Source organism: Octopus bimaculoides, chromosome 4 (genome assembly GCF_001194135.2).
Source record: "Octopus bimaculoides isolate UCB-OBI-ISO-001 chromosome 4, ASM119413v2, whole genome shotgun sequence".
Lineage (NCBI taxonomy): Eukaryota > Metazoa > Mollusca > Cephalopoda > Octopoda > Octopodidae > Octopus > Octopus bimaculoides.
In genome coordinates, this window is record NC_068984.1 from 84,436,348 (window position 1) to 84,450,537 (window position 14,190).

General features: G+C 36.7%; 1 protein-coding gene across 1 annotated transcript in view; it reads left to right on the forward strand.

The window, feature by feature from the left end:
* LOC106870728 (leucine-rich repeat-containing protein 42) overlaps positions 1-11,213 on the forward strand; it is a 17,019-nt gene extending 5,806 nt beyond the window's left edge. The window contains exons 2-6 of the mRNA XM_014916898.1: positions 1,533-2,071; positions 4,382-4,500; positions 5,345-5,433; positions 8,026-8,215; positions 10,980-11,213. Of these exons, the coding sequence (XP_014772384.1) occupies positions 1,695-2,071; positions 4,382-4,500; positions 5,345-5,433; positions 8,026-8,215; positions 10,980-11,050 (846 nt within the window). The 5' untranslated portion in view covers positions 1,533-1,694 and the 3' untranslated portion in view covers positions 11,051-11,213. The remainder of the gene's footprint in view (positions 1-1,532; positions 2,072-4,381; positions 4,501-5,344; positions 5,434-8,025; positions 8,216-10,979) is intronic.
* The last annotated feature ends 2,977 nt before the right edge of the window (positions 11,214-14,190 follow it).

The following is a 14,190-nucleotide window of genomic DNA, read 5'->3' on the forward strand; positions in this document are numbered from 1 at the left end:
CTAAAGATGTATATATTTACCACCTAAATAAATGTTGTTTAAGTTGATAGTCCGGAGTTCAGCGTTCCGTTATATTCTTTAATTTTATATAGGAAAGTCAGGTATACATCTAATGATGTGTAACCAACTTTCCTATAAGTTCATTTTTAGATTTAGGTTTCTGTCGAGTTTTTCGTATAGCTCTATCTAGTATGCTCCAAAGATTTTCAATTGGGTTCATGTCAGGATATTGGTTCGGCCAAGGAAGTTTTTTGATCCGATTTTCAGACAGCCATTGTTGATTTCTTTTCGCTGTGTGGCATGGAGCTCCATCTTCCATGAATAAAATCTTATTTTTCGTTATGTTATCGTGTGAATTCATCGGAAGTAGTCCTTGCTTAAGTATTTCAATTTATTTTTCAGAGTTTATAGTTCCAACACATTCTATCAGCTCAGAACGACCATTGCTGGTGACAGCTCTCCATACCATTACAGAGATACCGCCATGTTTCACAATTGGTTGGAGTCGTTTCAAATCAAATCTATCAATTTCTTGATTGGGAAGCCTCCAGACCCAAACACGTCCACTGTCTGAAAATAATGCAAATCTGGATTCATCTGAGAAAATCACTTTATCCCAAAATGAACTGGATTTTTCTGATATTTCCTTAGCCCATTTCTTTCTTTTCATGATATTCATTGGTTGAAGGAGAGGTTTTCTTCTAACTGCTCGTTCATAATACCCAAGCTTATACAGATATGTAACACACGTTCTTGGACTAACTTCTAGCTGTTTTGCAATGTCAGAAGCCTTCAAACGGGTTCGTTTTCCACAATTTTCTTCAATCATTGAAGCTTCCTTTCCGAGGGCCCAGGTCGACCGGGACGAGAATTTGTTGATTCTTTTCCTTGGGTCTTGAATTGCCTTATAATTCTATTAACAGTAGCAATAGGAATTTGAAGATTTTTGGCAATTTTTCGCTGGCTAAGATCAGCCTCAGATTGCCCAACAATACGACCTCTTTGAAAATCTGACAGTTCTGCTGAATTTTTTATACGTGGCATGGTTACTCTTTGCAAATGTTTAATATAATGACACCTGGAATGAAAATGAATAATTACATTTTAAATTCTACACCGCTGAAAACATATTAAGACTCTTAGATCAGAAATTTTGAAAATTAAAGGTGTCTATTTACTTCCTGCATGTCTGTGTATATATCGTCTGTAAAACATAAAACCGAAAGAAGAAGCGCACTCTAAGATATAGAGCAATACATATTACAAATGGGGAAGACTGATTTATGGGATTACCTTAGGTTTCCCGTCCATAAAGGATTTAGCTTTATGGCGTGTCGTCAGACCCCAAAACCTGTTGAACCAAGACCTCTTAGATATATATATATATATATAGAGAGAGAGAGAGAGAGATGTGGGTGGGTGGATGTGTGTGTCCGTGTGTTCACGTCAGACTGTTTTTGTTTGTTGGTTTGTGTATGTGCAATTTTTTGTTTGCATGCGTACTTTTAACGCAGTTTTCTCCTTTTTATCAGATTTGACAACTAAGACTTCGACTATACTTGAAAAGGTTTCGTTTCTTCGCCGATGATCTACGACTTTCCAGAGCTACTTTTAAATTACTAATCCATCTTACTGTATAAATATTTGTCTATCTATCTGTCTGTCTGTCTATTACTTTCTGATTTTCTGGTCCCATGGATGATACAGCATTTTTCACTTTCGAACCAAAACCTCTACAGACAATATGTATCGAATTTTTGGTGGGGAACCTGGACACATACCAGTCTTTACATACATTACCTGTCACAGTAGCTCAAGAAATATTTATTGCTGCCGACCATAATAACCAATTTTCGATTCCTTCAACAACGGTCTTCAAGAGATTGGAATTATTTTCGTCGACTTTCACCAAGTATTTTGTCTCAAGCCTTTCTTTGCGCCATTCAAGTCATCTGATTAATTATTTGTCCAGTGAATTCACAGTATTTTCCGGAGTTAGTTCCCTCGATTTGAGTCACTGCAAGCTTGGAGATCGCCATTCAATCTTGTCCCAGTTGAATTATTTTACTAAGTGAGTATGTTACTCTGGGCATTATATGTCTTCGATTATTAAACAATAAAAGCACGTGTTTAGGCTCCCAAGGCGGGGTGGGGGAGTCACCTCAGAGTCTTTTTTTTTCCTAGTGCCAGATTTATCAAGGTCAAAAAGTAAAATTATAGTAGTTTTATTTAAAAAAAAAAAAAATTTTTTATTGTTGAATATTCGCATTTTTCCTATATAATATATCGTATTGATGACATATAAGACACAAAAAACGTCTCAAAAAACCACCCTGCATCCTATATGCGAAGTTGCTTTAAATACTACATGCTTTGATGCACAAAACCATTTTTTCCTTAAAATTGCTGCTGAAATTGGAATGCGATTAACATCCGGCTTGTATACCATCAAGTACGGTAAGTAAATATTCTTATGGGTATGTAAAGAAAAGCGAGAATCAAACGACTTCTCCGTATGAATGATGGACGTAAATACCAGTCACTACAAGTAATGTCAGTGGACTAACAGACACCGGAGTTTCGATTTGATTTTGCCTCCTCAATGGTAGACATTACCCAGTGGAGACGCGTGGCTTAGTGGTTAGGATGTTGAACTCATGATCGTAAGATTGTAGTTTCGATTCCTGAACCGGGCAACGCGTTGTGTTCTTGAGCAAATCACTTTATTTCACATTACTCCAGCTGGCAAAAATGAGTAATCCTGTGACGGACCAGTGTCCTATCCAGGTGAGGAATATATACGCCATGGGAACCGGCCATTACGAATCGGTATGACTCGAGAAGGAAACTGAACTTTGTTTTGAATATTACCCGGTCCTTTGGAGCCAAGCGAAACACGTGTTTCTATCAACGGAAATCAGTAAGCAAAACATTTGTTGGTGCGAGCAAAGACTTACCTAACTGAAACAAACAGTACCATTCTTAATACATTCTTCACACTCGAACTTGAACATGGCTTTTTGCTGTTGGATAGATAAGTATCCATTTCCTTCTATTTTTTACTGCTCTTTAGTTAGGACTGATATAGTTAGCACTGATGAAGTAGACCTATGATCAAAGATGCTCCACCTAAGGCAATTCCACCTTTTCTTTATATTTTTTGATAATGTATATCAAGAACATTATCCAATATATTCCCATTCTTTTTTTAATTGCACACTCTGTGGCATGAAGATTTGATGACTATTTCTAATAAATAAGGATCATCTGGCGACAATCACCTGTGAATGTTCTTAAATCTGACATATTCTATTCTTTTCCAAGGTGGTAAAATATGATTTTAGGGAGATTTGGTTGCTGTTTGTAACAGACTAAACTGATCTAGTTTTTTTTTTTTCATTCGCAAAATATGCAGTAAAAAATCTGAAAATCGGCTATAATAATATAGTTTTCCAGTCTAATTGCTATGAAGGTATGATGTTGTGGAGAAAGTAATTGGAGGAAAAAGTTACAGATTTTTTAAAATATAAAAAAAACTGTATTTTTAACCAATAGCGAGAGAGAAATTTTCTGTGTTTAGCGGAGCAGTGTCAACTTTAAAGTTGTACCCTGTGAAATAATACCTGTATCTTATATTCACCTTCATAATGCCAAGAAACTGTATAAACATCGCAAACAACTTTTGCTATATATGAAAAATATGTAAAATATTAAGATGATTGACGAAAAATATCTATAATAAAATTCTGATTGATAAATATAAATTTTTATTAAAACAAAACACGAGGGTGAAGTAAATCTCGTGGTGCGAAGAATCAACACAACATGCAGATGAAACACAACACAATGTGCGGTTGTCATGGTAACACGTTGTTAATGCCTCGCTATCTGTTGATTGGCTAAAATTACCTAAATTTCCCAACTTTACTTCCAAATAACATCAGATTCTTTAATTCACGAGATAACATAATTGGTTGGTCATAGTCAAAATTCAGAGTTGCATCGATACACCAAAATTGAAAGCAATTTGAGCAAAATAAAAGGGGGTTCATTTTGTGAATGAAAAATACGAGATCCGACTAAACGCCCATATAGAAGTTTCCACGTAGGCGTATGACAGAGCGATGAATTGGCAGAAATTATAGATCAGTTTATAAAAAGCCTTACAGCATTTAGTTACGGTCGTCTGCTTCTTGAGTTGAGTACTAGTGTAGATTTAATCTCCAGCTTTCTCTCCCAAACATCAATGAAACTGATCCCCCTTTGATGAAAACCTTTGATCACTGAATTGGTGGCTAGATAAATTAATAGTAATAATTTATGTTGCATTTGTTTTTGTCTTTTGACATATTAACTTTTAACATATAGTGTTGTATTACAGCTTGACATTGCTTGCTCTTCGTGATAATGGGCTGAGCCATCGAGGTATTGATCACATGACGATTTCTTTACGCCTTCTTAGAGGCGGGCAAAGAAATTTACAATATCTTGATATTTCAGGTAGGTATTTCTTTCGTTATAATCAAATCAACACATTTTGTTTTTAATTATTTGTAGGGTGGAGCATTGACAGAGACTGAAGAGCACGAAATGCAACGCTCTGTGTTATTAAGTTACGAACTTTTAAGCTATGATTTCAAACCCTGTCAAGATCAACTTTGCTTTCATTATTCATGGGTCGATAAAATAAAGTATCAGTCAAGTGTTGGGAGTTGATATTTTTACAATGCACTAGCTGTAGTATTTTGTCTACTGGGAGGCAGGCTATCTCATTAACCCAGAATAGTGGTAGAAGCCTCTGATGAGAAACAACGTCATATTGGTCAAATTTTGAAATCACGTGATAAGGTTTTGTCCAAATACTTCATTCTGTGAGTTTATCTCACCAGGGAAAGATGTTTTGGCTTGCTCACTCGCAATTCCTGTATATCTCATTGAGGTTAGTGCTTTATGTGGCTGTTTGAGTTAAATTTTGACTCATTTCTAGCAATTGCCAGTGCTATTTTACACCTTCGTTTATTAATTTTACCTTTTTGGTTTTAATTGCTAATGTGCCACCTATATTATAATGTATTTAATACATCTTACTATATTAATTTATTATTATATCTTATTGTATTATATATATATATCATATCATATCATATCAGTCTATGGATGATTAAATTATAACAATTATTATAGTGCATTGTTGTGCCATTCAAGACACATTATTTTTTTTACAAACAATACACAATGCTTCAAGCGAACTACAATACTCTCATATATATATATATATATATATATAAGGGTGGCATTTATAAAGCTCTATCACTTTATCTAAGTTTCAATCTTTATTTCACAGACAATCAAGATTTAGATGCCAGTTGTTTAGAATACTTAAAGGTGTTTCCAGAGCTCAAATACTTAGATATATCAAATACAGCAATATCTGTAAGTCTTTCTTGTATCTACTTTAGTGTGTGTGTGTGTGTGTGTGTGTATGCCTGCGTGCGTGTGTATTTGAGAGAGAGTGAGAGCCAGTGAAAGAGAAAGAGACAGATAGACAAAGGAAGAAAGGATGTATGCATGTGTGTATGTCTGGTTACATTTGTTTTACACTATCCGACACTTCTTTTATGTTACAGTTCACTTTCCTATATTTTAAACCTTCCTTGTATACTTCTATTTCTCTTATACGACACTCAGGCACCAACACGCATGTGTCTGTGTTTGCCTTTTCTTCCATGTTTACGAACTTTGTATAGTGTGATGTCACAAAAACAGTAGAAACCACAGCAATACAGTATTCTTTAGATATAGTGCCATAATGTATCAAGGACTGCATTATCCAATATATTACTGCTTTTTTAAAGCAAATGAAATTTTAAAATTAGACTGAGGTTTGTGACAAGTTAAGCAACTACTTTTTGTACTTTCTTGTGTCTGCTTCTTTTTTTCTTTTCTTTTGTGTCGGCGGGGTGGGTTTGGTGTCTGTGGGGGGAGGGGGAGTTGAGAAGGTATGGGTGGGATAGGTGCGGGGTTCACTCTGACTTTCTTTCTCTTCCTCTGCTTTCTTTCTTCTGCCACCTTCCATGGTTCTTCTTCGTTCACTTCTGTTACTGTTACTTCTACCTTTTCCAGTTCCTTTCCGGCTTCCTCTTGGTTTTCCTTATTATTTTTTAAAGGGCAGTCCGCTCTAATATGGCCCTTTTGGCCACATATAAAGCAACGAGGGATTTTGACCTCTACCCAAACTCTAAGCACCGCTTCTCCTATTGTTACTGTTTCCGCCATTTTTTCTAAGTACTCTGCTGTACTCTGCATTATAATGTCCAACACCTTTCCTTTCCAATTAGGGGCCTCTGTCTCTGTGGCTTGGAGCACAGTCACTTCCTTTTCGCTTCCTTGAAGCACACCAACGCCACCCAAGCCACATCTTCTTCCAAGGTACATGGGTTGGAGGATCACCCTTTCTGTTCTTAAAGGGTTCTCTGAATGTTCCTTTGCCTTTCTCATGCTTTTGAAATGATCTTCTACAGTACCATATCGGCTTCCTCTGGCAAGATATGTTATATCCTGCCAGATTGGCCTCAATGCCTTTTCTATTGTTTCAGTTGATTTGTTCTCTATATTCTTCTCTTTCACTGAGTAAACTTTGTATACTATCGTTTTTTCCTCCATACTTTTCATTACTTCCTGAGGTGGTGACGACTTCACATCACCACCTTCCCTGTTTATCATTTTTTTCGAAGTTCCTTAAATTGGTTACATTCACCTCTCTTCTTGAGACCTCTGTCGTCTCTGCAAAACTCCTCTTCCTCAGATACTTATCCACCACGTCGACCACTCACACAAAATCCTCCTCAGAAGACGACAATTCAGTCCCACTAAGGTCTGAATAGAACGTATTCCTTGTTGAAAACCTAGCCATCTCTCTTCAAATGTGGAGAGAAATCAGACAAACAAATCACTGCAAAGCAGCACAAAACAATCATCTATTCTTTAACTAATACAAATCGACAATGTAACAAGTGTAACCAATTGAATCTAGACAGACACTGAGAACGTCACTTTATATGAGGGATGAACCGGAAGTCCCTGACTTCCACGTCAACCGGGAGCTTCTAGAATGTCTGAGAACTTTCTAGAAGGCCGAGGGGGATTACTCTTGTTAAATCCCTTTTCCGTTTTGCTTTCTTGCTTGATCGCTAGGGTTCACTACATAGTCACTGGTATTACATTACTTTCTGTAACTGTCACAATATACTTTTCTAAGACTGAAATTTTTGTGGGGAGGGGCCCAGTCGATTAGATCGATGCCAGTACACAACTGGTTCTTAATTCATCGAGCCCCAAAGGACGAAAGGCAAAGTTGACCTCGGCAGAATTTGAACTCAGAACGTAAAGATAGACAATCATAATATACAAAGATCTCTCATGGCACCAGTACACTGTTTACAAACGCTTACAATTTTAATATTTTCCATGAATTTTTCACAGGTCCAGCTAGTATGTATGATCCTTCCATACTTGCTTCCTTCACGTGCAATGGAAAATATCTAAGACATACTTGTTATTAAGTCAAGTAAGCACAAAATAAACAAAAACCTTAAAACAAGTGTTTTTATTAAATGAAATCTATCCAGAAAATGTGTGTGAATGATTACGTTGCATGCATGTTTCTGTTTGTGTAACTGTTACACTGGTGATGATGTTTTAGATTAACATAACCTTCAGTTTTCATCTGCTTACAATCTCATTTTGATATTCATATCTAAATTTATGGCAGTTGGATGTAGAATTATTGTAGTGCTATATCTCTGATGGTCTACTGCTGGAGAAGATGGCAATAATAATGCTGGATTGTAATGGTGGCAATGGGTTTTGATGTGAAGAAATAGCAGCCAAATCTCTCATGTTACACGTTCCCATCTTTAAATAAAAATGGCCACATTGAAGAATGTAGTTTCTGATATACAACAACAGCAATAATGTCGTATTGAACTAATATATTTCATTATTATTTCCCCGCTTACTTTGCAGAATAAAGATGCTGCTTTGAGAAAATTTCCTTTAAAGATATTTCTGTCATCAACAAAAGTGGATTATGAAGATATAAAAGAGGATGTGTTTCGGATTGAAACCCTAGGTTGGGCAAGTCATGTCTTCAATTCTTGGTCAAAATGGTACAAAAATAAAACCAAACGATCTAAACATAGACAATATGCTCCCTGTAAGTCATTTGCATCATCCTACATTTTTATAGTTTAACTGTTTTAATGATACATGGTTCCATCCTAATGCATGGTATCTTGCATGATATCTTGTGCATGTGTCTTTTTATCATAGCCTGGAACTGATCAAATTCTTGTGAGTGAAATTGAGTAGATTGAAACTGTATGAACAGCATCTGTTCTTAGGTAGAGAGAGCTTTAAAACTTACCTGTCACCAGGTTTCCCACCACCACCAGCCTTTGAACACCTTCAGCAGAGTTCATTCTATTGAAATCATTTGATCAAGGACTCCAGTTTGGGAATAACTCATTGTTTTGATATGCTACCTCCCACAACAGCTAAACATTAGCTGTGGTTTTCATTGTTCTTTTTTACACTGGTATCAGAGACCCTGCAAAAGTCATGAGCAATGCCTTTTGTCTCTGACAAAATCATAAAAAAAATTTGAGGTCCCACCTTCTCAGGTATAATTGATTACCTTAACCCCAATAGTTATTTTTAACAGGTTGTACAAATTTTATTGACATTTTGAAGGGTAAAAGGCAAAGTGAATCTGAGTGGGGTTTGAATTTTAAATGGGAAGGGACATAAACCATGTTGTACAGGTTATTTCCTTGCCTACTATTGGTGGCAAGCACTCTTCTAAATATTGAATATCTTACATGGGGCCTACTATATTTGCGTTAGTTTCTTGTGGAGATATGTGGTACAAAGATATCCCTAAAATTGTATAAGATTCACATGCCTAAGATAATGCCTTCAAGATATTTATTCACTTGCAATAAATGAGAGCAACTGAAGGCTAAATAGGAGAGGAGTGTAAAAGGAATTTTAAAAAATGGAAGAAAAACAGATTGAGGAACAAAAAGAGAAGGTATGTAAAATATAAGAGCACCCTGCTCCATGAGATAACATGAAGTTCATTGTCTTGCAAGTGAGCAATATGTTTCTGTGATCTAAGTTGGGTTTTACACAGTAGTTGAAGATGATGTTGGTGTATTGTGTGGAGAGGAAAATTTAGGGTTGATTTGCAAGCTACATGCAAAATTTAGGGTTTATTTACAAGCTACATGAAAAATTTAGGGTTGATTTACAAGCTACATGCTAAAATAAGACGTGTGAAAACCACATCAATGATGTATCAGTAGGACTGAACCTGGAACTACATGATTGTAAAGCAAACTTTTTAACCAAGCAATCAGATCAATTATTGATTTCAAACTCTGGCACAAAGCCAGCAATTTTGGAGGAGGGGGTATTACTTCATCCCCCACCCCCACCCCATCCCAGTGCTTAACTGGTACTTATTTTTATCAACTCTGAAAGGATGAAAGGTAAAGTCGACCTCAACAGATTTTGAACTCAAAACATAAAGATGGATGAAATGCTGTTAAGCATTTGGCCAGGCATGTTAATGATTCTGCCAGATCACTGCCAACCAAAACAATAATTAACCACTGTAATTATTCATTATTGCATTTGTTTGTAGTGCACAATTCATAATTTTAGTGGTATAATAACAAATAAAGAATGAGAATAAAACTCTCATTAGTTTTATTAGTATTAATTTAAACCCTCAGAGTTTTGCTTTTTCTTAATTTTCATTTACCCCTTTAGCATTTAAACTGGCCATATCCAGTCCAAATATTCTACATCATCATCATCATCATCGTCGTTTAACATCCGCTTTCCATGCTAGCATGGGTTGGACGATTTGACTGAGGACTGGTGAAACCAGATGGCTACACCAGGCTCCAATTTGATTTGGCAGAGTTTCTACAGCTGGATGCCCTTCCTAACACCAACCACTCCGAGAGTGTAGCGGGTGCTTTTACGTGCCACCGGCACGAAGGCCAGTCAGACGGTACTGGCAACGGCCACGCTCAAAATGGTGTATTTTACGTGCAACCCACACAGGAGCCAGTTCGGCGGCACTGGCAATGATCTCGCTCAAATGTTTTTACACATGCCATCTGGCACAAGTGCCAGGAAGGCGATGCTGGGCACAGGTGCCATGATGATTTCGCTTTTGCTTGCCCCAACAGGTTTTCGCAAGCCGAGTTTCGTGTCCAATGAAGGAGACGACATTGGCATGGGTGCCAGTCATCGAATTTAATTCGATTTCGATTTCACCTCTTTTATATTTGAACTTGCTAGATCTGACATCTCACACATATCCTACAAAAAATAACCATTGAAATCTGAAAGCTATGAGATAATGCATGATTAATTACAAAAGAATGTGAATAAATAAGCATTACATTTGACAAATTAATCTGAATGCTAAAAGGTTTAGTATGTAATTGTCCAGAAGTCTATTATCTAGGAGCAGTTGTCCTAGATTGGTCACTTGGCACAGAAAAGCACAAACATGATGATGATGATAATAACTACTGAGCTGCACTCAAACTGAAGGTGACTTCTCCTTTCTTCTTTCAGGTGCTTGATAAAATACAATACCAGATAAGTATTGATGTTCATTTAATCAACTATTCCCATCCCTCAAAATTTATGGCCTTATGCTAATATTAGGGATCACTTTAATATAACAAGCTGGCAGAATCATTAGCACACCAGGCAAAATGCTTAGCAGCATTTCATCCATTTTTATGTTCTGAGTTCAAACTCTGTCAAGGTCGACTTTGCCTTTCTACCTTTTGGGGTCATTAAAATGAGAACCAGTTGAACACTGTTGTTGTTGTTGTTATGATGGTAATGTGGATAAGGATGATGATGTTCTTTATTCTTTTCTTTATTGACAGATCCAAAAAAAAAGATGAAAAAGACAAAAAACAAAGGCAAAGGAAATTTCCAGTTGATACTAATTAAATAAACCAATAAACAGGATTAGAATAGAAGAATAGGAAACAGAAAAGAAACTGTTACTGATTATGATGATTGTTGTGATGGTGGGTAGTGGTACAGGCCAGTTCAGATCAAGCAGTTCATGTAGCCAAAGATACTCTATCCATAATCATTTCATCTTTAATTTCATACACAGTGTTACTTGTTTTTTTTTTTTTGAGATAGTATTTTGTAATATAAGGGAAAAGTTGCTGTTATTTCTAGTAGGTCTAGCAACCCTCTAGAGTCTTTCTCAACAGTTTTGTGGTCATGATAGTGATGATGACGACGACAATGGTGATGGTGGTAGTGAGAAGTTGGAGGAGGATGGTGATGATTATGACAATGATTATGATGATGATGATGAGGAGGAAGAGGACGAGGAGGACGAAGACGATGATGACTTGTAAGACACCAAGCTGATTAACTCTTATTAGCAACATCAGCTGTACTTGGGCTCCTACTTATTCATTACAATGTAGATATTCCCAGGCAATCTAGACCAACAGTTGTTGCAATGTATAGCTATACAAATTCCAGTCTATATAAACACCAGTTGCAATCAAGCTGGCTGTTCTCGTATCTCTGATCCACTTGTCTCCTCAGCTTTTGTTGCATCTAAACCCCTTGGCCCTGTACTACCCACTATTCTCAGTCCTTCTACCCACAAACATCTGGAATTTTCACCCTGCTCATGTTTTACTTGCAACAGTTTAAATCAATGACTCTCAACATGTACAGGGGTTCGTGTTAGGAAGGACATCCAGCTGTAGAAACCATGTCAAATCAGACTGCAGTCTGATGCAACTCACCAGCCTGCCAGCTCTGGTCAAACTGTCTGACCCATGCCAGCATGGACAATGGACTTTGGGACACAGAATTGTGAAAACCTTTTTTTCACAGCCAATATACTACACCTATTCTCAGCCTAGCCAAACCAATCCCTCCAGCCAAGCATACTGTGTGAAAACTGTTTGCTATAGTATATTGCTATTCTAATGCTCTAGTGTGGATGTTTTGTTAAGTAAAGGATATAATTATGAGATATTAAAAACAAAGTTTTTTCCAACCACTGTTGGGGCACACATTTTTCTAGGAAGTTATAGCAAGGCCTGGGGGAAAATAGGTTGGGAGATGCTGGTTTAAATGGAACCTTAAGAACAAGGTCACTGATCTTGAAGGGCCTACAAAGGTGATGAGCACTGCCTTGTCTAGACTCAATGAGAAAAGAGATATATCTATTGCTAAACCTACACACATGTTGCAATATACACCTTTACTCATTATAATCTAAACATACAGCCATTGCAATCTAGATCTACATAGAAGTAATCTAAATCTAAATATTGCAACCTAGACCCAGATATGCTGCAATTTATACCTACACATTAAGCAGTAAGCTGGCAAAATCATTAGCATGTCAAGTAAAAGGCTCAGTGGTATTTCATCTGTCTTTATATTCAGAGTTCAAATTCTGTTGAGGTTAACTTTGCCTTTCATCATTTCAAGGTCAATAAAATTAATTACTAGCTGAGCACTGGGGTTGATGTAACCGACTATCCCCATTCCCCGAATTTCAGGCCTTGTGCCAATAGCAGAAAGAAATTTATACTTACACATTAAAATCTAAACCCATACATACCATAATCAAGATCTATATCTATAGCATTCTTAGCCTATTCCTGTAAAATAAAACCATGTTTTCATGTTGCATTTAAAACACACATCTGTACCTAAAACTTTTGTAATCAAGATCAACATGTGTTGCAATCTCAACATGACTTTCTGTAATCTAATCCTTCTACAGTATTCTGTTACTACTGGAGTTCAAACCCTGGTCCCCCACATTTACAGCTGAAGGTATTTCTGTAGATTATTGAAGAGGATTTCCAAGTGTGACCAACTGAAACTGAATATTATCCAATCATCTTGTTCTTCATGAAATCGGTCCTGTCAAGAAAGCCTTTCCTGTGCACTTTGTGTGTTAGTGGAACACCAGAGACAAGTGAAGTTTAAGTATCTTGAGGCTGTGTTCTTGAATGATGGGAAGTAGGAGGTTGAATTGGATGCTAGAGTAGCAGGTGCGGGCATAGAAATGCACCAGCTTCAGCATTCAGTCCTCAGAAGAGGAGAGATTGGCATAAAAGCCAAACTCACTATCTTCAATTTGGTTTTCATGCCTTTCCTCACCTATGGTCATGAATGTTAGGTAATGACAGAAAGAGTATGATTGTGAAGAAGAGTGGCTGAAATAGGGTTCCTCCAAAGGGTCTCTATTCAACAGGGTGCAGAACTCTCAGTCTCTCTACATTGTGCTACTTACCTACTTTTTAATTGCAATTGATAAAAACAAAAATTTGAAGTCCATATTCCAGAAATGGAAGATGTAGAAAGAGAAAACACTTTCAACCCTTTAGCACTTAAACCTGCCATATCCAGCTCAAATATGCTACCTGTTTTATTTTCAAACCAGCCTATCACACCTACCCTTCATTGTTATTCTAAGAAAAAAGTAACCACATCACTGAAATCTTAAAGCTACGAGATAATGCATGATTAATTTAAAATACTGAGAATAAATAAGCATTACACTTAACAGTAATCTGAATGCTAAAGGATTAAGAGTGTCAAAGATTTTCCTCTGGAGCTTGTATTTTCTTTATAGGAATAAAACAAGGATGTTGTGTACTTAAAGCGTAAAGAGATAGTGTGGTCATAGAAACCACAGCAATACAGTATTCTTTAGATATAGTGCCATAATGTATCAAGGACTGCATTATCCAATGTATTATTGTTTTTTTTAAAGCAAATGAAATTTTTTAATTTGACTGAGGTTTGTGGCAAATTAAGCAACTATTTTTTTGTTTCAGTCATTAGACTGCAACCATGCTGGGACACTACCTCCAAAGGTTTAGCCAGTATTTAATTTACATTTGGTACTTATTCTATCTGAACTGCTAAGTTAGGGGATATAAACAAACCAACACTGGTTGACAAATGCAAACATAAAAGCCATACACAGAGTTTCTTTCAATTTCTGCCTATCTAATTCACTCACAAGAGTTTGGTTAGCCTGGAGCTATACAGTAAGAGACAATAGTGTAAGGTACCATGCAGTGGGATTGAACC